The sequence below is a fragment of the Leucopleurus acutus genome (assembly GCF_964270905.1).
Source record: "Leucopleurus acutus genome assembly, chromosome: 19".
Classification (NCBI taxonomy): Eukaryota; Metazoa; Chordata; class Mammalia; order Artiodactyla; family Delphinidae; genus Leucopleurus; species Leucopleurus acutus.
The window spans coordinates 33486477-33514082 of record NC_139161.1 but is presented as its reverse complement, the minus strand read 5'-3'; the positions used below and the strand labels follow the sequence as shown (position 1 = coordinate 33514082).

At 38.3% G+C, this 27606-nt stretch overlaps 2 protein-coding genes across 2 annotated transcripts in view; one reads left to right on the top strand and one right to left on the bottom strand.

Moving 5' to 3' along the window:
* Nucleotides 1-18594, top strand: part of TOM1L1 (target of myb1 like 1 membrane trafficking protein) — a 52189-nt gene extending 33595 nt beyond the window's left edge. Inside the window, exons 9-16 of the mRNA XM_082861054.1 lie at nucleotides 2609-2669; nucleotides 3054-3171; nucleotides 4479-4575; nucleotides 11686-11737; nucleotides 13953-14058; nucleotides 14493-14574; nucleotides 17798-17862; nucleotides 18455-18594. Of these exons, the coding sequence (XP_082717180.1) occupies nucleotides 2609-2669; nucleotides 3054-3171; nucleotides 4479-4575; nucleotides 11686-11737; nucleotides 13953-14058; nucleotides 14493-14574; nucleotides 17798-17861 (580 nt within the window). The 3' untranslated portion in view covers nucleotide 17862; nucleotides 18455-18594. The remainder of the gene's footprint in view (nucleotides 1-2608; nucleotides 2670-3053; nucleotides 3172-4478; nucleotides 4576-11685; nucleotides 11738-13952; nucleotides 14059-14492; nucleotides 14575-17797; nucleotides 17863-18454) is intronic.
* Nucleotides 18595-19827: 1233 nt separating this feature from the next.
* COX11 (cytochrome c oxidase copper chaperone COX11) lies at nucleotides 19828-27555 on the bottom strand (the record flags this gene model as incomplete). Its single annotated transcript, XM_082861055.1, has 4 exons — nucleotides 19828-20010; nucleotides 20402-20527; nucleotides 23839-23994; nucleotides 27205-27555. 4 exons carry the CDS (start codon nucleotides 27553-27555, stop codon nucleotides 19828-19830), a joined length of 816 nt encoding a protein of 271 aa, XP_082717181.1.
* Nucleotides 27556-27606: the final 51 nt, after the last annotated feature.

The following is a 27606-nucleotide window of genomic DNA, read 5'->3' as shown; positions in this document are numbered from 1 at the left end:
GCAAGTCTCCTGGTCTCTTTCCAAACCTGTACCTAGGCCTTCCTAGCATAGAAATTCTGGAGTCTCTGAGATCCCCAAACTTTTTCTAGATCCTTGTTTCAAATAAGAGTTGTATTGGCATTTTGGGTAGGGCAGTTTTCCCTTATGTGGCCCCTACCTGCTGAATATCAGAGGTTTTCCTCCTAGTTACAGTGACATTTCAAGACACCCTTAGGGGAACCATTTCTGTCGAGAATTCCCTGGAATTAGTGGCCATATTTCCCACCAACAGATGAAGAATGGGACCAGTGTGACATAAGGGAAGGAGGTGAACAGGTCCGGATTCAAATCTTACTGATGATTTTGGACAAATTGCTTAACTTTTTTTAAGATTTGGGTTTTTTCCTATTTATTAAAGAGGATAATACTACCTATTTGGAGAGGGTTTGTTTATTTTATTTGTTTGTTTCTAAGAATTAAATGTGATAATGTATATTAAAGCACCTAGCTGGGTGCCAGCACATTAAATATTAATTTCTTGTCCTCCTCCTCTTCTTGTCCCAGTGAGCCTTCTAATTTATTGTCTAGACTTTTTTTCCCCACTCATCGTGAATGAACCAAGAGAATCAGGGAAGTAAAACCCACAGCTGCAAAATAAGTTCTTTCCCTCACTGTCTCACTGTCAGGGAGAGCGGCCGTTCTGTGAAGAGGTGACAGGGCACCCAGGGAGGGATGTGAGCCCTGGGACCATGTTCCCTTACCACTGAGCAAACCTTGCCCTTCGTTTTTTTGGGTTTTTTTTGTTGTTTGTTTGGTCTTTTTGGGGGGGTGGTTGGTATAAATCTTTGTAAATGGGAAGATATCTAAGGAAAACCATATGGTTTTCAGTAGAGTGCTGACTCATGGTTTTCATTTTGGAGAATTCTATTACAAACCATAAGACCACTTACTAAAAGCTTCCTCCAAGGGGGAATGTGTGTTTATCTGGTCTCGATATCAGGAGACTGGGTTATTTCTGTGAACAGCTTTTTCTGATTCAGCTTTGAACCAGGGCTGCATTCCTTTTTGGAGGAAAATCTTTTCCTTAACTTGTGCAACTTATGCCACTTTTCTAGGCTCCTGACCCCTTTCCTCCATCTTCAAAGCCAAAGTTGTCTGGTCGGGTCCTTCTCACATTGTATCCCTCTTGCTTCCTTCGTCTGCCTCCCTCGTCCACATTTAAGGACCTTTGTGATTACACTGGGCTCATCTGTGTGGTCCAGGATAATCTCCCTGTTAAAGTCCACTCATTAGCAATCTTCACTCCATATGCCATCTAACCTAACATATTCACTGTTCCATTGATTAGGATGTGGATATCTTGGCAGGGGAATCATCCTACTTACCATGCTCACCACAGTCTGCCCTCTGTTCCCTAAAGATTCACATCCATCCCACAGGCAAAATACATTCACCCTATTCCAAAATCCCCAGAAGTTTCCACTCATTACATCCAGGGAATAGCTGTGCAAATAAGGTAACAGAAATTGTTACTCAAGGCTTGATTTGTGAAGGTTGTTCATACCTTGCACATAACTAGCTAGCATGCAGGAAGCCAATACCATGAGTAGGTGGAAGAAGAAGTACGTGTGTTAGAAAGGGGAAAATCCTTAAACCTAAGTCATGTTTTAATTCAGTATAAGCTTTTAGACTTGAAAGTGTTTAGGTCCATGGAATCAATGTGTCGTAATAGTAATACTATGTATTTCTAAAGCAGCTTTTAGTTTGCAAAGCATTTCCACATTCATCCACCTGTATTATCTGTCTGTATCTTGCCCTTGAGAATAACTTTGAGGAAATGGTTCAGATATTGCTATTCTCTTTGAGTAGATGGAGAACTGAGGATCATATGTGTGGTTCTATAACTACTCAGGAATAATACTGACACTTGTGCCTTGGATTTCTGCTTTCAGCTTCACTATTCTTTGAAACCTATTCTCTTATTTATTTATTTAACTGCTCCTCCTTTACCCACAGTGTATGAACAATGTAAAATTAAAACAAAGTTGTAAAAGGTAATATTGTTAGGTGTCAAGTGTCTTATAAAAATGAAGATTAAACAGTGAAAATATGTTAATTGTATGTGAATTTTATGGAAAATGATCATTTTTGATAATTTTGGCAAAATTAGAAACAACTCAAATATTTGAGAATAAGGAGAATATTTATATATGTGATTCATTAGGTTAAGTATGCAACCACTATAAGCTGTATTTCTGAATAACTAGAAAAATGATCTGAACATAATGGAATTAGAATACAGAATTATGTAAAGTATAATTTCAACTAAGTTTAAAATAGATTAACTTACAGAAAAAAATACTAGAAGGAAGTATATCATAATATTAATAGGAACCATATCTTGATTATGGAATTATTCATATTTGTAATATTTGTCCATTTTCTCATAGTTTTCTTTAAAGGCATTATTACTTTTATAAACTGGGAAAAAGTTATTAAAGTACTTTATTGGGAATTGGGGATGAGGCTGATTATCCCTAAATATTTGCACATTAATAATTCTGTTAAATATTATAGCATTTTCATATCTGTTTTCTTTTAAATACTTGCATTTTGTTAATTCAAACAGGTTCATTCGAAACCAACAAAGGATTTTGGAGCAAAATAAGAACGAGAGGGAAGATGCCAATGTAAGTAAATAGAACTGTTATAACATAAACAATTGAAAATTTTATGAATTCTACAGCAAGGAGCAAAGCTTATATAAAACAAGTCTTAAAAAAGAGAAGACATGCATTAATGATTTGGAGTGGTTTTAGTAGTGTAGAATATCTGCCTTAATAACTCATTGAGTTATTGATAAGAGGTCATAAGAAGATTCTCTAATTAAGCAGGGACCCATGTCAGTGGTGAGATGTGATTAGTACTAGCATTGTCTATTGAATGGAGAGTTCTCTCTCAGGATACTTCCAAATAGGATCTTCCTTTCTCCAAAGGAAAGTCTGGGGAGAAAGCTGTGACAAACTGCCTGACATAGTTTTTTCTAAATTGTGTTTTGTTTGCTTTGTTTTCAGACTACCAGTGAACCTTCTGCCCCGTCCTCTGATCTCCTTGACCTGAGTCGCAGCCCTCTGATGCATAGGGCCACTTTGGGAGAACTCAGCACCCTGAATGCTCAGCTTTCAGACTTAAGTAAATAAGCACATGGGCCTTTTCAGACCAGTGGAAGAGCTTGATGTGAAACAGTTCTCTTGGTTTCTTGATTAAATGGAACCTGAGAAGAACTGAAGTCAGTTTGAATATCAGAGAACTATATCAGGAGATTTAAGTACTTCTTGACAAATGGTAGGTCACACCCAGTACAGGAATGGGATGTGTCTGGCGGAGGAGGTCCTTGAAACTCATCCCACTGGCTTAGTATTTTGACAAATTCGCCTGGCCTGCTTATAGAGCTTGTTCAGCTCCATGCCAATACTTAAACCTACTCTGAACCCACTCACTATTATCTTTGGTTTTCTCTGCCATACTATAGCATCAGGAAGGGGAATATTTGATGGATATAGACAAAATCAGGAATTATGAGGCCTCATGATGGCGAAATGTGGAGGGCAAATCACAAGCTTTTGAGTCAGAGAAGTCCAAGTTGAAATCCCAGTTCTGGCACCTCTTAGCCACCCACCTTAGAGAGTTTCCTACTTTATAAAGTGAGAGCAATTGTTGCTTTAATGGTTTTCTGTGAAGGTAAATGAATGATGTTGCACTGTAGGCTTAGGGTTACCTACCTTATCTGTCTTATTTGTTGTCTCCTATTACCCTTCCCAAAGAGTTTTGGTAAATTACAAAGTAAAGATGATGAAAAATGCTGAAATCCAGAATTTTCTGCCAAATTAAAATCAGTTTGTTTTCCTTTTATGTTAGCAGGATTTTTTAGAATCAGAAGAGTCAGTATCACTCAATTTGTGGTTTTCTTATTACTTACGCCATTTCTAAAATGTTGGCTGCTTGCTTAGACCAGTGGGATGTTTGGAGTCCATTATATTGCAGAGTTTTCTTGAGTTTTTATCAGGCATTTTCAGAGCGGGGGTGGAAATAATTATTCTCTTTGGGGTGTCTCATGATTATGGGAAGTTGAGAGTTTGGAGAGATGAGGGTAGAGCTCTATATATGCCATAGCTTTTTACTTTTGTGCTTGACAGGGTAAGACATAAAATCCCTTCCATTGTGAGTCAGCTTGGGATTTTAGAAAACCCAACACAATAATGTTTGCTACCTTTACAACATCCTCTTTTTATGGCAGGGAATTTCTCTCTTTCCAGTTGCCATAAATGATGTTTTTGAATTTCTGTTTGAGGAAATCCCACGATTTTACGGTGACAGAACTATCTCAATCTCCTTAATTTGGTGTTTTTTTTTTAAAAAAAAAAAAACAGCAGAAAATTCAACAGAACTGATGGACAAAATGTTTTAGAGCCAAGCAATAAGTACATTTTGTGTTCTAGATTTCAGCTCTACAAGTCCTGTTGTAACAAACAACTTGAAACCCAGTCTTCATCCACAGGTGGATTTGCTAGCCTCAGAAAACACAGAAACACCCCTGTAAGTATGTCAGTAATACTCCAGAACTAATTCCATCTCATTCTGATTCCTCGTATTTAAGAAAACATGACATAATAGAAAAGGTAGAGACTTAGGAATCATACATAACTGATTTAGAATTTCAGTACTGCTTCCTATTAGCTGTGTGACCTTGGATGAGAAACTTAACCAGTGTGAGCCTTCATTTCTCTTCTAAGAATACTCTCTAGGATTCTTAAAAAGATTCTGTGCAATGCTGTATGTACCTCCTAGTATAGCACTCAGTACATAGCAAGCCTTCCATAAATTCTCTGTTTCTCTTATTTTTTTAGGGGTAACAGGAGGTAGGAAAAATACAAAGACAAAGTGGGGGAACAGAAACGACCACACAGATTGCAGAGCACTTGCTATGTGGCAGGCACTTTGCTGACCTGTTTTTATTTATTGCATTTAATCTTTGCAAAAGTTCTTGGATCAGTGCTATTATCATTATTCCCATTTTATAGGAAAAAAGGCTGAGACCTAGGGAATAGAAGTTCATGTAGCGATTAAGTAGCAGGTCTGGTGAACTGATAGTTCACCAAAAAAGAAATACAGATGATTTAGAAACATATTTTTGCTCAGTGATGCTCAGCCTTACGTACAGTTACAGAAATATAAATTAAACTGCAATAAGACTTTTTTTAACCTCACAGATTGGCAGTAGTCTACATGTTTGTTAACATGCTTTGTTAACTGTGGAGAGACAGATACTATCACAAAACTATGCAGTTTTTATGAGGGGCAAGTGGCAATATCTATTAAAATTATAAATGCATTTACGTTTGAACTTGCAGTCTAGGAATTTATGCTTATTTATGCAAAATAAGGTCTTTACAAGATTATTCTTGACAGCATTTGTGCAATAGCTAATAATTAGAAACAACTCAAGTACCCTTCAGTTTGGGGAACGGTTAAATAAACATCTACACAATATATTATTATACTTCTGGAGAAAAAAGTAGGCCCTCTATGTGAGGGACAATCACCAATGTATTTATTATTAAATGAGAAAAGGTGCAAAGTAGTGTGTGTATACTATCTCAAATTTGTATAAGAAAGTGAGAAATAATATATGCTAATATTTGCCACTCTTTGCATAGAGAAACATAAGAAAGATGCAGAAGAACCTAAAAAAAGCATGGTTACCTAAGGTCAAGAAGAGGCAGGATGGAGCAGATAAACAGCAAAAAAATAAACAGAAGTTAGATTTGCCTTCCATCAAAGCCTATTATATTCTTTTTTTTTCCTTTTAAATATATGTATTTTAGGTAATAGGCAATACATTTCCATGATGCAGATATCAAAGCAATATAAAAAGATGTACAAGGACAATACTTGATCTCATCCCACCCCCATCCTGCCTCTTGCCCTCCCTTGGGTCATACCTGCGCCCACCTGGGAAACCCCTTTGTTAGTTTCTTATTTATCCTTCCAAAGTGTCTTTAGGTAAATAAGAATATGAATTATTTTTTCTCCTTTATTAAATAAAGGGCAGCATACTATGCATACTGTTTTGAACCTTGCTTTTGTTTTTCACTCAACATTATGTCTTGGCTGTGTTTTTATGTCAATGGACTTAGATATTTTTTAGTTACTTTTCTATATTAAAAAGGAGAGGGGCAGACTGAGGAGAAGAGAAAGGAGAATCAAACTGGGGAAAAAAGCAAAAAAAAACAAAAAAATGTGTAAGGGAAGAAGAGAGAAAGGAAAGATTCATGTGCTGGGACATGGCTATCTCTTGAACCACCAGGTTGGGTCATTACCTTAGCTTGACTCCCTCTGGTCTTGACTGCTGTGATGCAAGTAAATGTTGAAATGTTGTAGGCAGAACTCCAGTGAAGTTGCTTAGTAAACAATGTGGTCTGAAGTAGCTGATTCTGTTTTCCTTTATTCTGCAAATCTTGTTGGGAAAGATTGACCATAAAGATGAAATCCCATTACAAAAAATGTCTGTCTATACAACTCACACAAAGATCAAATCCTAGCTAACAGCTGCTTAGTTTTGTGGATCTCATACTCTAAGGTGCATAAAAATCACTTGAGTGATTATTGAACAGTAAAATTGCTGGCCACCAGAAACTCTGATTCAGTAGCAAGAATCTTTAGTTTTAAAAAATGTCTCTGGGGAACCATAAGGCAGTGATCAGCTGATCATTAGAAACCCTGTTATAATTGTCTGCCCAAGTTCCAGATATCAAAATAATTATAATAGTTCTTAGAATTTACTGGAATAAAAGATAATGTGTGACATCTATATTTTGTTTTCTAGACTATGTCTTTTGTATCTATTTTTTTTCTGATTTTCAGAAGAAGCTTATATTGATACATGAGTGAAAGTATCACTAGTCAGTTTTTTAGTGATGGAAATTGAAGCACTAAAGTTACCTAAGGCAAGAATCTGGGTTAAATCATATGCCAAAGATTACATATGAGTGGCAAAATCAGCCATCAAAATATCTTACAGTCTTGAGATTTTTCCACCTCTCTGTGTTTGCAGTTTAATTTATCATCACAGAACAAATGAGTGATGGAATTATTCATAACAGAAAGGATCCCTGAAAAGCGATGATGATGGGATAAAGCCACAGGTCATATTTATAGCCCAGTTAGTATCAGGCCATAGGCTAAGAAGAATAAGAAATGCTTACTAATTACTTACTAGTGCTCCCTACAGGCCTATGAGATAGGTATCCCCAATATTCACTGTACAAGTGAAGAAACCAAGGCTGCTAACTAGTGCAAAAAGAGGATTCAAATTCAAGTGGATCTGATTTCCATACCTGCTCTCTTTATTTTCTTTCTGCACTTTAATTTTATTTTAAAAATTTCTGGGAGCTTCCCTGGTGGCGCAGTGGTTGAGAGTCCGCCTGCCAATGCAGGGGACACGGGTTCGTGCCCCAGTCCAGGAAGATCCCACATGCCGCGGAGCGGCTAGGCCCGGGAGCCATGGCGGCTGAGCCTACGCCTCTGGAGCCTGTGCTCTGCAACGGGAGATGCCACAACACTGAGAGGCCCACATACCGCAAAAAAAAAAAAAAAAAAAAAATTCCGTATGGTAAAATTGACCCTTTTTTTGTTTGGTGTACAGTTCTATGTATTTTAACATATATACATAGATTCATGTAACCAACCCCACAGTCCAAATGTAGAATAGTTCATTATCCCAAAAAGCTCCCTTATGCTATTATTCCTTTATAGTCACACATCCCCATCCCCAACCCCTAGCAGCCACCAGTCTGTTCTCTATCATTATAGTTTGTGACAATAGCATCTGAATAGAGTCATACAGTATGTGATATTTCTAGAAAAGTTTATGTAAAATTATTTGCTTCATGTATTTGAAGCTCTGTCTTTAAGTGCATTTGCATTCAGGATTGTTGTCTTCTTGGTGAATTGACCCTTTTATCATTATGTAATGTCCCCTCTTTATACGTTGTAATTGTCTTTGCCCTCATGTTTACTTTGATATTAATATAGCCACTCTAGCTTTCTTTTGATTAGTGTTCACATGGTATATCTTCTGCCTTTTTACTTTTTTTTTGGCTGCGTTGGGTCTTCGTTGCTGTACGTGGGCTTTTCTCCAGTTGCGGTGAGCGGGAGCTATTCTTTGTTGTGGACCACGGGCTCTAGGCACATGCGCTTCAGTAGTTGTGGCTCGCGGGCTCTAGAGTGCAGGCTTAGTAGTTGTGGCGCATGGGCTTAGTTGCTCCGCGGCATGTGGGATCTTCCTGGACCAGGGATGGAACCTGTGTCCCCTGCATCGGCAGGCAGAGTCTTATCCACTGCGCCACCAGGGAAGCCCTGCCTTTTTACTTTTAACTTAATTATTTGAAGTGAGTTTCTAATTGATAACATATGGTTGGGTCGTGCATTTTTATGTATTTTAATAATTTCTGTCTTTAATTGGTATGTTTAGACCATTTACATTTAGTATGTTTGGATTTAGGTCTAGCATTGTGTAATTTGCTATTTGTTCCCTTTGGTGTGTTTGGTTTTTTTTTCTGTTTCCTCTTTCCTTCATACTTTAGGTTATTTGAATGTTTTCAATATTCCATTTTATCGTGATTTTGTATCTTTGTGTAGTGTATATATGGGGAGGGGAGGAATGGTTGCTCTAGGAATTACAGTTTTGGGGGGGTATTTAAAACCAGTATTTTCCCATTTGAAGTGAAATGTAGAAACCTTATTATCATACAGCGCTCCCCTTTAATAATATAAATTATAGTTACTGTATGTATTATGTATGTTAAAAAACCACAACCAGACAATGTATAATTATTATACAATTATTTTTCCATAATATAGTTTTTGCTTGCAACCCTCAAATAAATTTTAAAGACTCAGGAAGAGAAGAATAGTCTATTATATTTACCCAATATTTACCATTTCTGTTGCTTTCCTTCTATTCTGGTACAATTTCTCTTCTCTCTGAAGAATTTCTTTTAGCATTATTTTAGAGAAGGTCTGTTGGCAGTGAAAGTCTCTTAGATTATTTCATGTGAGTATGTCTTTCTCATTTTTGTTCCTGAAGGATATTCTCATTGGATTCTGGGTAGATGGTTCTTTTCTTCCAGCAGTTTTTAAACATTGCTCCAGTCTCCTCTGGCCTAAATGGCTTCTAATGAGAAAGCTAACATTCATTCAAATTTTCTTTTTCCCCTGTTGATTCTGTGTTGTTTTTTTCTGTCTGTGCTTTAAGAACTTTTCTTCTAATTTTGAACAGTTTGATTATGATGTGTCTGAGCATGGCTGTCTTTTGGTTTTACTGAGTGTATTCATTTCCTGTGGCTACCATAAAAACACCACAAACTGGTGGGTTTAAAACCACAGGAACTTCTCTTTATAGAGTTCTGGAGGCTAGAAGTCTGAGAGAAAGCAAGGCAGTCTCCCTCCCGGGCTCTCAGAGGAGAAGCCATTCTTTGCCTCTTAAAGATTCTGGTGAGTGTTGGCACTCCTTTGTTACTTTGGCTTGTGGCCACATCACTTCACTTTCTTTCTCCACCTTCACATTACCTTCTCCCCTGTGTGTCTCAGCCCCTCCTTCCCCCCACTCCTGTTTTTCTGTTTTAAGGTCACTTGTCATTGAATTTAGTGCCCACTCGAACATCATCTCAGTGTCCTTAATTATATCTACAAAAACCCTTTTTCCAAATAAGGTGACACTCATAGGTTCCAGGAATTAGGACAAGGACATAACTCTTTGGGAGCCACGACTCAACCTGTTACACTGAACTTCTTGAATCTGTGGGTTTGTTTTTGACCAAATTTGTGAAGTTTTAAGCCTTTATTTCTTCAAATGTTTTTTTCAGCACTACACACTTTCTGCCGTCCTTCTGGGACTTTTGATGGCACACGTTAGATCTGTTGTCATTGTTTCATAGATCCATAGGGTTCTGTTCATTGCTTTTCTCACTCTATTTCCTCTGTCATCCCCACTTTGCTGTTTAGCTCATTCTGTAACTTTTTAAAAATTTCAGTTACTGAAATTTTCAATTCTAAAATTCCCATTTGGCTCTTCTTTATAATCTTGTGTTTCTTTGCTGAGACTCTATTTTCCTGTTTTTTATCAAGAGTGTTCACAGTTCCTTGCTGAAGCATTTGTATAAATAGCTGCTTTAAAATTGTAAGATAATTTCAGCATCTGTGTACTCTGGATGTCAACCACTGTTGATTGTCTTTTCTATTGCAAGTTTAAATTTTCTCAGTTCTTCATATGCATAGTAATTTTGGATTGTATCTTGGACATTTTTAATGATATGAGACACTTCATCTTATCTAAATCCTGTTGAGAATGTTGATGTTTTGATTAGTAGGCAAACAACCTCATGAGGTTTACGGCACAGTTTCAGCCTGCCTTCTGTGTGCTTCGGTTCTGATGTCAGTTAAATTTTCAAAGCCTTGGCAGTGCCATTGAGACCTGTCCCACATGTGTGCCACCCAGTATTCATGTAAGGTCTGGATAGCAGGCTGTGTGTTCAGTTCTCAACATCTTTGGCATTAATTGGGATCAGCCGTGGATGCATAGATGCATAAAGTTGTTTCATAAACAACTTTAAGGTTGTTTTCCTGAATTCCTCCCTCTTTGTGATTTCTCTGGTTCTTTGCTTTCCTGGGACACCCTTTTTTGGCTCTCCAGTCAAAAAGCTGAAGGTTTACTATGCCATGCATTTCCTTGACTATGCTTGTGTTGGGCACCAAATGGCAGGACAGAAGGGACAAAAGAAACAACAGAAGTTTGCCATATCCTCTTGGGATCACAGTTCTACCTCTTAGAGAAGAAGGTTCCCCTCACTCAGAGTTTTAAGCCCCTGTAGGTCCCTGTTGCCTCTGCTGTCACTGCAGCCACCTTGGGATTGCCTAGGGTTTGGGGTGTGAAAGAACAAAGAGGAGAAAAGGGATGGGGGATTTCCACACTCTCTCTGAGCTTTAGGATTTCCCTTTTCTGCTCCTTGAGTGAGAATGAGAGGCTTCTCCTGGAGCTCTGTCTTCACTGCCCACTTGGGTTTTAGGCTGCACTGCATTCCAGTTAGGGAATACCAGAGGGGCAGAACATGGCAAGTTCACCAACATTTCACTGATACTCAAATTCTAGTCTTCTTTCCCAATCAGCCTGTAACTAGTGTTTACTTTTCAGTTCTCAAATATTTGCTCCACGCATCCTGTCCATGTTTTATAGCTGCATTTGGCGGGAGAGACAGGGTGAAGTGTGTTTATTCCAACTTTACTCCAAACTGTCCCCCCTTCCTAACTTCTACTCTGCATTGCCTCTCATCCTTTAGGAAATGATGGGGTGGTAGCTACGCTCATGCAAAGACTGAAGGCTCTGCTGTCACTGGTATAGTGTGCACACTCCAGGGTCTCAAGGCTGCCACTGCCTGGGGACAGGGTTTTATCTTTACTGTCTGGTATTTGGGCATCATGATCTGCTGGGCACTAAAACCAATGGTAATTTTTATTGATATATAAAATTAATACGTTTGTGTAGTCTGAAGGTGCATTTTGGGTTTTGTTTTTAGACCAGGAAAGTCATCTTTTGGCATCTTTGATCTCACTGTAGGGTAATCATGCTGTGTTATCACACTATCCTAGGTTTGTCCAAAGGACCAGCCAAAACCTCGCCTCAAGTCCTACATATGAGAGTGTAAGTAATGAAGACCTTCCCTGGCAGTGCACCTGATGAGCAATTATCATGCTAAAAAGGAACTCCTGGTCCTTAATTCTCATATTCTGCTCAAAGTTTCTTTATAATGTGTTGATGCAGCCCTTGTTAGGACTTTTCCTTGCTGTCTTTTTAATCATTTAAGATAGACAAGTGTAGTCTCACTTCCGTTAGAAGATGGTTAAGGATCAGAATTCCCTTAGAGCTGTTTATATTTGCTGTCTCCACTTTCTTTCCTCCCATCCTCTGACAGACTTCAGACAAGTTCTCATTCCAGCCACTTTACTGGCAGAGCTCTTGTCAAGGTCACCAGAGACCTCCAGATTTACTAAATGTAGTCCTGCAATTCTCAGTCTTCATCTCACCTGATCAACAGCAACTGACAGTCAGTCACATCCTATTTTCTGCACGTGTGGCTTTCAGACACCACTCACTTTGGGTTCTTCTTTTGCCTCAGTTCTTCTCCATCCCCTTTGCTGGTCCCTCCTCCTCTACTGGCCTTTCAGTATTGGAGACCCCAGGAATCTGGCATTCATTCCTCCATGGTCTTTTGGTCTCATATCTTGAAATTCCATTCAGACTGACGACTTACAAGTTGCTGTCTCCGGACCTTATGCCTTCCCTACACTCAGAACTCACATTTCCACCTTCCACTTCACATCTCCTCTTGTTTTCTTTCAGCCCTGTCTCCCGATTTGCTCTTCCTGCCGTCTCCCCAACTCAGTAAATGACCACTATTTCAGTTGCTGAGGTCAAAAACCTTGAGAAATCATGCTTGACCTCCACCATTTTACCTCTACCTTCAAAATATATCCATTATCCAGCCACTTCTCACCACCTCCACTACCACATCCCATTTCAAGCTACCATCAGATGGATATTGCAGTGGCCTCCCTGAGTGTTGCCTTGCTTCAGCCTTCACCTTCCTCTCCACCCCCACCCCCATCACACAATCTATTCTTAAAACAGAAACCAGAGCAATCTTTTTTATTTTTTCATTTTTTTTTTTTTTTGGCTGTGTCGGGTCTTAGTTGCAGCACACGGGATCTTTTGTTGCAGTGTGTGGGCTTCTCTCTAGTTGTGGCACACGGGCTCCAGAGCACGTGGGCTCATTAGTTGCAGTGTGTGGGCTCTCTAGTTGTGGCACATGGGTTCAGCAGCTGTGGCACACGGGCTTAGTTGCCCTGCGGCATGTGGGATCTTAGTTCCCTGACTAGGGTTCAAACCAGTGTCCCCTGGATTGCAAGACCAATTCTTAACCACTGGACCACCAGGGAAGTCCCCATGGCAATCTTTTTTTAAAGTAAAGTTTGTATTATGTTACCCATTTGCTCTAAAACCACCTGTGGTTTTCTTCCTGACTCCATTTTACTCAGTAAAAGCCTGAAATGCTGCTCTGACCCCTCCCACTACCTCTCTAGCTGCACCTCTTGCCTCTCCAACTGCACTGGCCACCCCCCTGCTTCAGAGCATATGACCATATGACCTTAGCTAATCACAGGATCCGCATCAGAATCAGGGCTCTGCTCAGTATCCCCAGTGGTGAGGCATTCCCTTGACTATGACTGTCAGAGAAATATCCCACCCCAGCCTCTCTTCTCCCATTACCCTGCTTTTTCCAGAGAGCACTTGCTATCTGACACCTGTTTACGTTTGTTGATTGTCTGCTTCTTGAGGGCAGGGATTTGGCCTGCCTTATTTACTGCTTTATTTATAGAGCCTGGCATACAGTAGGTGCCCAGGACATATTTGTGAAATGAATGAAGAAAATTAACAAGAGATATTTCTAATTAAAACTTTAATCTTTAAGTCTTGATTTAATATCTTCACCTTATGCTTTTTTGTGGTTAATATTGTTTTTTGTCCTTTGAGGCCCAGGTTTTATTCAGTGTGGAACAACAGACTCTGGTCTGAGCCATACATTCCCGCTTCTTTTTTTAAAAAGCAACATTTTTTTTAAGTTTACATTTTATATGGGAAATGAGGTGCAATGGGCATGAAACCAGACAGAAAAGCAGTAAATTCTGTAAGGGGTTATTATCTTAAAAACTAAAATAATAGTTAATAATTACTAATTCTTATCCAGTTCAGAATATATGGTTCTTGGAATACTGCCCCTTGGAAGCCTAGGAATCTAAATTATAAAGTAAAGCTTAATGTAGAATGTTTATTTGAACATGCACCCTGCTCTCTTCAGTTTCCGGAATATTCAAATTCAGTATTACTACAGCCAGTTACTCTAAAGACCATTCCAGCAACACCATCAAACCAGAGACCACCATCCCTGCCCAGCAATCATCCAGGTACTTGACACCTTATTATTTGCATCAAATAAGGAAACTTGTGAGAGAATATATGAATCTGCTAAAGATTTACTGGTAACTGAAAATAGATATACAGAGAGGAAAAATTAGAGTTCATTTACATTTTTAAGCTACACGAGATAAATTCAGGGCAGATACCATTACTGACATTAGGAGATTGTAAAAATGCTTGTGTTGCACTGAATATTGTATTTTGAGTGCTGAGGTAAATGAACCTGTAATCGAAGTTTGGAAACCTTTTTGTTATGTATAGATTTGTTGTACTTGGGAGTAGCATTGGAACACCAGTGTGCTTGTTTCTCGTTGTCAGTGTTTGTTAGGATCTTCTGTCAGAAGTCTAAGTCATAAAGAGAATATTAATTGTGTGTATCTCCTCGAAAAGCACAATGTGTGTTTCTTTTTGTTGCTTACAGCGATGACAAAGAATGATTTCCAGCCACCCAATTACTACGAGGTAATGGAGTTTGATCCCTTAGCTCCTGCTGTCACCACAGAGTAAGTCATTTACAAAATGATTATCTTTTTTGTCTTGGTTCCCTTTGGTAGCAGAGCTAACGGGGCTTGGTCATACATTTAACTTTGTTTAGGTCTTGGCAGAAATCAATGACCTTATTTAAAAATGACTTGTGAGGTTTTCTTGGAGGTTGTTGCTCTTAATGGTCTTGTTATTCTCAGCCTTGTGACTAAAAAATAAAAATGCTGGGGTTGCACATTAAGAAATAACCAGAACCATCGTGTGCATTAGTATATTCCTTGTAGATGCCTTGGAGGAAAGTCAGGTTCTCTCCAGCTTGAGAAGGGCACTATTCACTGATTAGTGACATAAGTACCACATGGATGGGGTATTTTAGTTGTTCTTTGACTAATGCCAAAAAAGACTTCTATAAGAACTTGTTTTTAATCTTCACTACCTATGACAAGAGTGTGCTTAAAATGGATTATTAGTGTAAAAATTACTTTTTAACTTGGAATCCTTAAAGCAGCATTATTTTGTGATTTCATATTGGTCAGTATATAAAAATATTTATGGAATGGTAGGCTCATTAGAGCTTTAATATACTTTGACTAAAGGTTACCCCCAAAATTGTTTAAAATGATTAAAGCAGGTTTATGGAAATCACTGTTTAGAAACTAGCAGCCTGCAGGCTGTTATCTTGCCTGCAGCTGTGTTTTGTTTGACCTGTGTGAATTTTAAATATGCATTTCAACACTAACTGCCAACAGTTAAAAAGTGGGATATTTCCAAAAATATCTGGACCTCTGGATTCTTTTCGATACAACAGCATTTTTACGTGTTAGCAATAGCTTGGGGCTGCATAGTAGCTGCCTCTTTAAGATGAGACAACTTCTGCAGTCCACCAGGCCCCACCTGGCCCACTGCATACCTTCATCTGACCTGCCTGGCATGTGTAGGCATTTGAGGTTTTGACCCTGGTTTAAACCCTCAATGTAGTGATCTATTTTGGAATGATTTATGAACGAATCTTAATAGGCTTAGGAATTCATTAAATATTTTTTCCTAACAAGATTATGAAACTTTCCTAGGTCATTCTGCTTGATAAAGTATCAATGAATATATTAGTGGTTTAAGGAATTAGAAACTGGTTAAACTGGGTATGCTGTCTGGAAACCGGATGTTTTTATCGGTTTCTCCAGGGAAATAGGAAGCGGAAAAGTATATTATTATATTTTAGTTAATTATGAGATTGTTGTAAGTAGATGTGGTGGTGCAATAGATATTAAAGGTAAGAGAGATAGTAAGAAGCTGGAATTCCCTACCACTACAATTCTTCCTTTCAGGAGGGTAGGGTGTCTCAATTTCTTTGAACATTCCATGAAATCCAGGGAACTTCTGCCTAAGGAAAAGCACAAAATCTTGCAGAAAAGTTCTGGGATATTCACATCACTAGTTGTCCATGAACCCCAGGTTAAGAATTTCTATTCCAAAAAAAAAAAAAAAAAGAATTTCTACTCCAGCAGAACAGAGAGTATAGTACTTATGAATATACATATACATATACATACACGATTCATTCATTTGACAAATGACTGAACACTGTCTATGTGCAAGGGGAATTGATTGCTGCCTAATTTATCGTGTTAAAACTCATGGAGGGTAAATCTAGTATGGATGCAGAAATTAAATCAGCAGGCAAACATGTATTTACAGTTTGTGTTAATGGTATGAAAGATATCGACTTGACAGTGTATAACAGAAAGAACTGATTTAAATGAGGGTAGAGAAAGCCTGAGAAGTGACGTTAAGGTTAAGACCTGCAGTTTTTAGTGTGACAAGTTTGGGAATCAGTGTTGCAGGCCCAGGTAACAACTTATACAAAGACCCTGTGGGGAGAGAGTTTGGCGCATTCAAGAAAATGGAAAAGCCAAGAGCAAAGAGAGCAACAGGGAACAACCTATTACCAGATGTGGAAATTGCAGTTTGGAAACAAAAAGGAGGGAGTACACAACTGTGGTAAACATTACTGAAGATAAACACTCAATAATGGACTAAGTAACAGGAAATCATTGGTGATTTTAGTAGAAGCATTTTGGTAAATCGATGGGGACAGAACCAAATTTCAGTGCATTAAAAAGTAAGAGATGAAGTAGACAATAAGTGCACAGGTAACTTACATAGAAACTTAAACATGAAGGGATTGTGGAAAGTGGCCTGGGAGCTAGAGGATTACTGAGGTGATTAAGTAGACAGGGGATAAAGGACTGTATTATTTTATAAAATGGGAGATGCTGGAACATCTGTGAATCCTAAGGGGTAGGATTTAGTAGAGAATGAGAGGCTGAAGATTTAGGAAGGGAGATACCTAAATGAGTGAGGTGTTTGAGAAGCCTAGGGGTAGACAGATAGGATCATAGAAGTAGATGATGGTGCAGATGAAAACAGACTTGAAGATTTGGTGATGGAAGCATGAGGAGGTTTCCATATCCAGACATTTAATTTACTAAAATGTGAGGTTTCTGACTGAGAGGAGGGGCATCAGAGATTTGAATAGAGTGAAGGAGGTTGAAATACTTTTGTGGAAAACGAGAGACAAAACTTATTAGAAAAACATTAAAATTTCTGGACCATGCTGGGGCTTCTTGAGGTTAGGGATCATGCCTTCAATGTGCTGTGATTTTTATGAGATTTTTTTTCCTTAGCCATGTGTTGTTATACTGTATATATTAATGTCATATTTCTAGGTATAGATATGGTCTATCTACAGACATATGTAAGACAAATATAAAGAACTGAACAAAGGCTGTCATAGAAAGGACTATATACAAAGCACAAAGATGACAGTTATATGCTAAAGGTAGCTCAGGAGTTTGGACTGTAATAACATACGTTAAATAAGCTAGAATATTAATTTTTAATGTTTTTTATAAAGCCAGGGAAAGCTGAAAAATTTTTGCTTTTTTTTAAATCAAGAAGCAAACTGTCCAAATTTTGAGCCATATTTCTCATTAAATTACAAGTAAAATGGTTACATAAGATACATATTTATAAGGTGTACGGGGATAGCAGCATTAGGATCTAAGAAAGTTATAATGTAAGCTTCAGGACAGAGACTTTTGTTTTTATTTACTGATATAGCCTGATTTCCTGAACACCTAAAATAGCACCAGAGTTTTAGTTAAGTTGTTGGCAGCTAAAAGCCAAAATAGTACATTGAAATTGATATATAACCCTTTTGCCATTATGGCTTGTTTGTTTCAGAGCTATTTATGAAGACATTGATGTTCACCACCACAAAGGAGCTCAAAGTCACAGTGACCGTTGAGGTAAAGGCTTCAACTTACGCAACTTACATTCCACATGATTTCAGTGTAACTGTCACTTTCTACATTTATTATTTACATTTTGTATGGGCCATCACAGTCTGACACTCTGATGAATGAGATATTATTACACAAGTTCCTCTGAGTCACTCAAATTGTAATGAACTATTGTTCACTAATGAAATACATTCTTTGTGACCATGTTAGCTAAAAATTATAAATCTTGGGAATGCAGAAGTAGGTTTATGGTATAGAAATGTTAATGCTAACAAAAACCGATGATCAATAAAAACTTCTTAGCACTAGAATCAGACGTGTCTTTTATGTGCAGTTAATACCTGTTAGCTGGGACTGGTAGAAGCCATTCATTGTTAGTCTAGATTGGTCTGGATTCTATTGCTTTACTAATCATTCCATTTATTTACTAATAAATGCACACAGCCACCAGTAACCTATTAACTTATTTATTCCCCCACACCTTCCCCCATGGAAGTAGTACATTCCCACCTTTCCTCTACTAGACTGTGGCTCTCTAGTTACAAGGAATGGGGAAAGAGGAAAAGATGGAGATGGTTGACTCTTCTTTTTATTCCAGGTGGAAGTGGATGACCAGCTCACTAGCAGCATTATGGGTGCCAATTCTCCTAAAGGTAGACCCTGTCCAGCTTTGAGACCCAGAAGTTAAGACCTTCCAGAACGTCAAAGCCACAGTGGAACATTTCTCCTCTGCAGTAATGAGGTTTAAACAGAAGAGTAACAGTTCCAGAGTAACATTTATGGCTCCTGACAGCAGCTTAAGCTTTATCTCAAAAGAACTTGGTTGTAACATATACTCACTTAAAACTTAAGCAGAAGAAAAATTCATGGTACTGAGGCCAACCAGATTAAGTGTAGCACCTTATGTTTTCAGACCTTCCTACATTTAGAAATCATCACAAGAGCTCGGATAAGAGTAGATGAAGACTTTCATTACAAAATAATTGTTAACAGATGAAAGCATGAAATGTGAAAAACTATTATTATTCAGGAAGAATACTGAGTGCCTTCATTTAACTAAAGTTGAATGTAAAAGTCAATTTGCACTTCTTTATAAATAATACTCTTGTTTAGGATTATGAATTGTAAAAGCCTTGATGATTGTAGTTTAATATTTCAGGTACCCTCAAGAGGTTACTGGATTCTACACTGTTTGCCTTTAAATATAATTCTTTATAACATTAAATGCTCCTTTTTTATTTCTTTTTGGAAAAAAGACTACTGGAAAACATTCAGAATAAATTGTACTTTGGTTTGTCATAAATTACTATTAAAACAGTTCAATACATCTTTTTTCAGAAGAACTCTGCTGTCAGTAAATCTTCACAATCCCACTTACATTTTAAAATTTGGAGACTTGGAACTATCACAAAAAAATGCTAGAAACCTACCGGATATACTTATGCATTTTATTTAAATTTCATGGTACTGAAATTTCAGAGTACTTGTTTAGTACTCTGAATGTAAAATAGCCCTAGATCTTAAAGGAAAAATACAGTCAAATTTGAAATCAGAATGTAATCTTTAGGCAAGCTGTTAGGGCTTAGTGATTCCTCTTCCATTTTGAGCTTTTAAAATAGTGACTGTTCATAATGAAAGTAGTAACAAACTATTCTAGAAATAATAATAAAAATTCATTGCTACAAGTATGAAGTGCTCATAATTTGAAAGGGGACCAGTGAATTAAGCTGAACCATCAAGTCCATGCCAACATATTTAAGAAACAAAGCAGTTTCTTCTAATACTACTTAAACTCTAAGTATGGTTTTGAACAGTTACACATTCTAAGTAGGGTAACTTAGTTGGGAAAAAAGAACCATAAGTATATAAAGTGTAAAATAGAAGGCTTTACATTATTATAAATATTTCTCCTCTGAGAAGATACATGATTTTTCAAAAATCACAAATTTGAAGCAGGACTTAGTTCTGACTTCAATTATAGCCTGGAACCGGCAACTTATGCCCCTCCTTTGCTTCAAAAAAAGTATAAGAAAGAGTGATGAGATCAACATTCACCATTCTTGGATCTTCAGCAAATTCAGGATCAATGTAGAAAAATACCGGCATATCTACTTCCTCTTGTGGATTAAGCCTTTGTTCTTCAAAACAGAAGCACTAGAAGTTATAGAAAGGTATTCATTAATTAATATTTCTATTCTATTACCTATAATAGAAACTAATGCTTCATTTATTGGCTTTAATAAGCATTACTGTTAATTATAATCTTTAAATTCTGTAATAGAATAACAGCATCTTTTATCTCAAATTGAGTTTTGCTTTAAGGATTGAGAATCAGCAAATTCTTCTAATCTTAAAAAAGCAGATACCTATATGGTTTGACTCTCAACCTCTGCATAGCTATTATAAGCAATGAAAAATAAAGTTTGAAGTTTAGAAGAAATGAACTTTAAAAAATTAGTACCTACTAAACAGACACAAATAGATTTAGTATCAAACAATTTCATGTATCTTTATCACATTCTGTAATGTCTGCATTTAGTTATACCTGTATTTTATTGAAATACTGTCCAGCTTCAAATGGTACCACATTGTATGTAGAAATTCCAATTACTGGTTTGTCAGTAGGATTCTTAGCTTTATAAAACGCCAGTGCAGTCTCCCCTGGCACTACCTGTTTTAAGGAAAATATACATTATCCTTAAATCTCACATGGCTCCTTCTTTCCCTCTTAAATTAGTCATTATTATCATTTCAGACCATAATACCTCATTTAAACTAATGTTAAGGGTCAGCAAAATAAATTGTGAATACTACCCAAGAACATTTGATTTTCAAATGTTACTTGCATATGTCAGTGGAGAACCAATGTTCTCTTACGCATACTTAGATACGGATTGTCCTCTTGTATGTCTGAAGTCTTCAAGCAATAATCTGCAGATGAAGTTATTTAAAATGTATCCAACAAAGGAGGCAAGAAAATACAATGGAGAAAAGACAGCCTATTCAATAAGTGGTGCTGGGAAAACAGGACAGCTACATGTAAAACAATGAAAGTAGAACACTACCTAACACCATACACAAAAATAAACTTAAAATGGATTAAAGACCTAAATGTAAGGCCAGACACTATAAAACTCTTAGAGGGAAACATAGGCAGAACACTCTATGATGTATAAATCACAGCAAGATCCTTTTTGATCCACCTCCTAGAGAAATGGAAATAAAAACAAAAATAAACAAATGGGACCTAATGAAACTTAAAAGCTTTTGCACAGCAAAGGAAAACATAAACAAGATGAAAAGACAACCCTCAGAATGGGAGAAAATATTTGCAAATGAAGCAACTGACAAAGGATTAAGCTCCAAAATACACAAGCAGCTCATGCAGCTCAATATCAAAAAAACAAACAACCCAATCCAAAAATGGGCAGAAGACCTAAATAGACATTTCTCCAAAGAAGACATACAGATTGCCAACAAACACATGAAAGAATGCTCAACATCACTAATCATTAGAGAAATGCAAATCAAAACCACAATGAGATATCATCTCACACCAGTCAGAATGGCCATCATCAAAAAATCTAGAAACAATAAATGCTGGAGAGGGTGTGGAGAAAAGGGAACCCTCCTGCACTGCTGGTAGGAATGTAAACTGATATAGCCACTATGGAGAACAGTATGGAGGTTCCTTAAAAAACTAAAAATAGGACTACCATATGACCCAGCAATCCCACTACTGGGCATATACCCTGAGAAAACCATAATTCAAAAAGAGTCGTGGGGCTTCCCTGGTGGCGCAGTGGTTGAGAGTCTGCCTGCCGATGCAGGGGACACGGGTTCGTACCCCGGTCCGGGAGGATCCCACATGCCGCGGAGTGGCTGGGCCCGTGAGCCATGGCCGCTGAGCCTGTGAGTCTAGAGCCTGTGCTCCGCAACGGGAGAGGCCACAGCGGTGAGAAGCCCGCGTACCGCCAAAAAAAAAAAAAAAAAAAGAGTCATGAGCCACAATGTTCATTGCAACACTATTTACAATAGCCAGGACATGGAAGCAACCTAAGTGTCCATCGACAGATGAATGGATAAAGAAGATGTGGCACATATATACAATGGAATATTGCTCCATAAAAAGAAACAAAATTGAGTTATTTGTAGTGAGGTGTATGGCCCTAGAGTCTGTCATACAGAGTGAAGTAAGTCAGAAAGAGAAAACCAAATACCGTATGCTAACATATATAGAATGTAAAAAAAAAAAAAAAGGTTCTGAAGAACCTAGGGGCAGGATAGGAATAAAGACACAGACATAGAGAATGGACTTAGGGACACGGGGAGGGGGAAGGGTAAGCTGGGACGAAATGAGAGAGTAGCACTGACATATATACACTACCAAATATGAAATAGACAGCTAGTGGGAAGCTGCTGCATAGCACAGGGAGATCAACTCCATGCTTTGTCATGACCTAGAGGGGTGGTATAGGGAGGCTCAAAACGGAGGGGATATATATATATATACATATAGCTGATTCACTTTGTTGTACAGCAGAAACTAACACAACATTGTAAAGCAATTATACTTCAATAAAGATGTAAGAAAATAAAATGTGTCCAAGAACAAGCCAAGCCTAACTTCTTAACACTTATCCCTGAATATTATATAATTGACTAAAGATTCTTTTTATAAAAGGTTACCAACCTTAAACTTAGTTTACAACCAGAGTAAATTAAATGTAAACCAGAGTAAAACTAACTGAATAGAACTTTTATTTAACCAAAAAGCACTAATAGTTTTTTTTTTTCTTGAGAGAAAATAACGGATAAAATAAATTGCAAGGCTTTAAAGAAGTCAACGTAAAATGAGACATAAATAAAAAAAAAAAGAAATCAACGTCCAAAGGATGCTCTGTCGCATGTACCAATTTAGCAACTAACACCACTGTATACTACTGTGTGATTGCAACTAATATTCAAAACCATAATCTAGGGCTTCCCTGGTGGCGCAGTGGTTAAGAATCCGCCTGCCAATGCAAGGGACATGGGTTCAAGCTCCGGTTCGGGAAGATCCCACATGCTGCGGAGCAACTAAGCCAGCGTGCCACAACTACTGAAGCCTGCGCGCCTAGAGCCCATGCTCCGCAACGAGAGAAGCCACCACAATGAGAAGCCCATGCACCACAATGAAGAGTAGCCCCCGCTCGCCACAATTAGAGAAAGCCCGCATGCAGCAACAAAGACCCAATGCAGCCAAAAATAAATAAATTAATTTAAAAAAAAAAAAACAGAAAGAACCATAACCTATAACACCCTCAAATCACTGAAGAGATTCAATGAAGCTTACTAACCTGGGGAAGCACTAATATTAATAGGGTTTTCCAATAAGAGTTACAATTAAGCTTTTCTGGCTATTCAGTTCATGAGATAATTTCAGTTAAATCCTCTAATCACAATTTTAGGAAACTTTTAAGGTGTATAATCTTTCTGAAATAGAACATGACTATTTAGCATGATTACTTCAAAGATCCTTAAATTTTTTTTTTAAGGACAGGGATACTTCTGATGTAAATCAGTAAACTACTTTCCATTGTAACCAATAATTTTCAACATTTTTCTTGTATCATCTATACCTGAGGTAAAGTCAACTATAAAGGATGACAGCTGCTCCTACTGACAAGATTAGTGACCAGAAAACTTCTTAGTGAATTCTTAATAGGAATCTAATAAAAACATGACATTTTCCATAGTTCCAAACTGACTTTTATTATAATGCCATGTAACTTAAAAGTATATCCTGTTACATTAGGTCAGAATATAGGGCACTGTCAAAAAGTAGTCTGCAGGAATAAAAGGATTACAGTAATGGAATCTGTCAGTATTTTGAAATTAAGTTTAGATGAATGTTTCCTAAATTGTGAACCAGTAAGTGATGAAAGAAAGGATTTTTACATTGAAAAAAGCAATCTTTTAAAAACTGCTTTAATCACTTACATATATTTCTGTTTGCTGAGGTCTAAAGTTCCACTGGAGACTTGCATGCACATCTGCATTAAAGGTGACTTTAATGATGCGATCCTTAACAGGTACCATGTTTTCAATCTGGTCTGATGCATGACCTGCTACTGCCGATCCTCCAAGTCCAGTAGTCTAGGAAAAGACAACAAGGTACAATATAATATGCTAAACAACAATACAGTAGTTTTAGGTGCTGATGACCTATTTATTGGATGAACAAAATTTTAAAAACTATTTAACTTTAATAATCCAGTAGCAGCAAGGTTTATATACTATCAATGGCCATTTCCTATGAATGTGCCAATGGTTTGACCACTTTTTGGGTGTCAAGGGCCTATACTGGTTAAAGTCATATTATTCAGTAATCACTTGGTTATATGGCATGGTCAAAAATGAATCATTTGAAAGAGAGCGGACTCTCCACTGATAATAGAGCTCAGAATTTTTAGCTGAACTTTTCATTAAACATATATCCCCTTATTGTTAATATTTCGTATCAACTATTATTATTAGAAATAAAATTTACCCACAATGCTGTCATTTCAATAAACTATTTAAATAATTCCATTTTTCCACATCCCTGTCTGGTCCTTTTTCATATCATAACTTTTAGAACACAGATTAGTTTGTAGCTTCACTTCTATAGTCTGCTTTCCTCAAGCATCATAAGTATTTTTCCATGTTGGTAAATATTTTTCCATATTTTTTTGTATAGTACAGCTTTTATATATATATATATTACCAGTTAATCAGAGAACCTGATCTCTTTGGCCATTGAATCAACTAATCATAAGGCATCAAGATAATCTGTGATACTTCTTGTCTATCTTCATTGCCATTAATTATTTCCTTATCAGAGAAGCTTAAAAAAATTATTCTTTTGATGCTTGAGGTTGCCAGAATTCTGGTCTCCAGATAATTAACCTGTTACTATACTAGGAAAAAAATACCAAATTTGAGGCTAGGGAAGACTCCCAGCAAAATATAGTATTACCATCTTAGCTTGTTACACAAGTCAAGCAGCTTCACTCAGCTGCCATGCAATATAAAGTTACATTATAACCCTACAAGATACATCAGAGGGCAAGCCTTTATTTATTCTTGCTTAATAAACAAGTATATACTTCTCTTCAAGAGGGCTAAGTTTTAAGATGTTTTCCTGAAGAACCTGAGTCACTTAAATAAAGATTCCTGAATATTTTCTTTCTGACAGGCTGTCTTTGAATACAGATTCTTCAAATTAGTAAATGTGATGCTTTGAGAAATTAAACAATAGAAAAAGGCACTGAAAAGAAAATGTCCTGCGCTCCAGTTTAGTTCTGTCACTAGCTCTAAAAACTCACTAAATCTTACTTTCTTTGGGCTACACTTTCCATACTCATAAAATGAGCTCAGTGTATGAAGTGGTTTATATGATCCCTAATTTTTTGGCTCTAAAGTTCCATGGTTCCAAAAATAAAAGAGATGCTCTTTTGGAAACGTCACTACTAAACATCCAACTATGATTTAAGTTTAGGATTACAAATTACAATTGTTTTTACTTTCCTGCCCTGCACTTTCACCCAGGTGCACGAAATATTGTCATTCACTTCAGTTTGGAGCAGGGTTTCTCAATCTTGGAACTAATGACATTTTGGAGATGATAATTCTTTGGGTTTTTTTTTTCGTTTTTTTGGTGGGGGTGGGGGAATGGATCTGCCCTCTGCAGTGTTGGATGTTTAGCAGCATCCCTTAGCCTCTACCCACTAGATACCAGTAGCACCTTCCCCCCCTCACTTCCCAGGTTGTGACAACCTAAAATATCTTCAGACATTGTTAAATATTGCCTGAAGAATAAAATCAACCACCCACCTTCCCCTGCCTACTCACCGGTGGTTTGGGGTGATCTACACTTGCTGTTTTAGATTCAGGTCTGCTTACGACTTAATCAACTGGTAGTTCTGGGATTCATGCTTGGTCCAGGCTGGCCTCTGATGAAAATTAATTCACATTCTACACTCATCCTCCAGAAATCAAGCTACTGCACTTTCCTACATAGATGCTGATATTAAGAGACTGAAAAGTCCTTCAGATTTCTGCTGTTTCAGCCATTATCGAAAATAAAGGCAAAAGTTAATCTTCATAAGGACAGGAGAAGTAAGCCAGGCATTAACAATAGTGGCAGGAAAGAGCAGCTAACCAGTGATTCCCCAACTCTTCTGAGCATTGGAATCTTTAAAAAATTACTACTTCCTGACTCCCACTCCAAGACCTTCTGATTTAACTGGTTAGGGATGTGACCTGGGTGTCAGGATTTTGAAAAGCTCTCCAGGTGATTCCGATGTACAACAAAGTTTGGGAACCACTATCACTCACTCACTGAATGAACCCAATGTATAGCTCTCATTTATGTTTTTAAAACATAAATTCCTAACCCCTACCCACGTCTCCTAATCAGGATCTCTGGGGTACAGGAGCCCTGACATGTTTGTTTAAGAAGCCCCATGGGTGATCCTAATGCCCAGATAAAGCAGCAAACTACTGCCTAAGAACTTAGCAGAATATATATGAAATAGGTGAACTCTGCCTTTGCCCGCGGTTCTCAACCGTTAGCATGCATCAAAATCTGCTAGGGAACTTATTAAATACAGACTGCTGGGCCCTGCCCCCAGAGTTTCTGATTCAACAGTTCTGCAGTCGGACTCAACAATCTGCGCTCAACTTCCCCTCCCAGGTAATGATGCTGCTGCTAGTCCTGGGGTCTGCACTTTGAGAACCATTGCACTAGAGTTTCTTATCTAAAAAGGAGCCCTGTGTAAGGACATTACAGTTCCATATTAACAAGGGGGAAAAGCCTCGAAGTACTAATTCATGCTAGTTTGTATACATAAAAAGCTACTCCCAGTTTAACTACAAGTAGCAAGCACACTCCCATTTCCAGGGTTAACCTTTGCACAGAAACCATGGTTTCTGTGGTTCACAGAATTAATGTATGAACATAAATTACATTTTAAAAGCGGGCCCGTGTGTGAACAGCAGGAGAGTAAGGCAGATCGCTGGATACAGTAATACAGGTTGCAGACCTTGCCGGTGGTGTAGCTGAGATCGGGGAATTTCACTAGGCAGAGGAGTATAGGCACGATCACTATAAGAACTCGGGTTCTACCGGTAGCCTTGTCACCTTCTTAGTGACCCTGGGCAAGTCAGTCACTTTCTAAGGCCTGTTTCCTTAGAAAGCGATTTTCTTTGGTATATAATCTCGGATATCCCTCCAACACGGCACCGTGGAGCATCGCTGTCTAGGGAACTGCCCGCACCCCCGCCCCTCCAGACGGGCCGCCCAACGGGCAGCGCAAGCCCTACCTGGCAGTAGAGCCGGTAAAGGGGCACGGCGGCGTAGGACGCCCCCAGCATGCCCACGGCCGCCGCGGCCACATACGTGAGGACGGTCTTGTTCCGCCGCCGCCAATCCTCCTCCTGTGCGCGCGTGAAGGGGTTAGTGCTCTTCGGCCGCCGCGGCGGCTGCACAGCCAAGCTCGGGCGCCTCCATGTCCCGAGCCGTCTCAGCTCCTTCTCAGCAACCCCTGTCCCGCTCCTCCCCGACCTGAAACAAGACTCTACCCTCTCCGCAGCCCTGGTCGGGTTTCCAGGGTGGTTCCAGGGCCACCCACAGAAAGGCACGCGAGCCCATCGCTGAACCCAGAGCCCTCCCATGGCACCCGGAAAGAACGTCCGCCTGTCAGAGGCCAGAGGCCAGATCTCGCG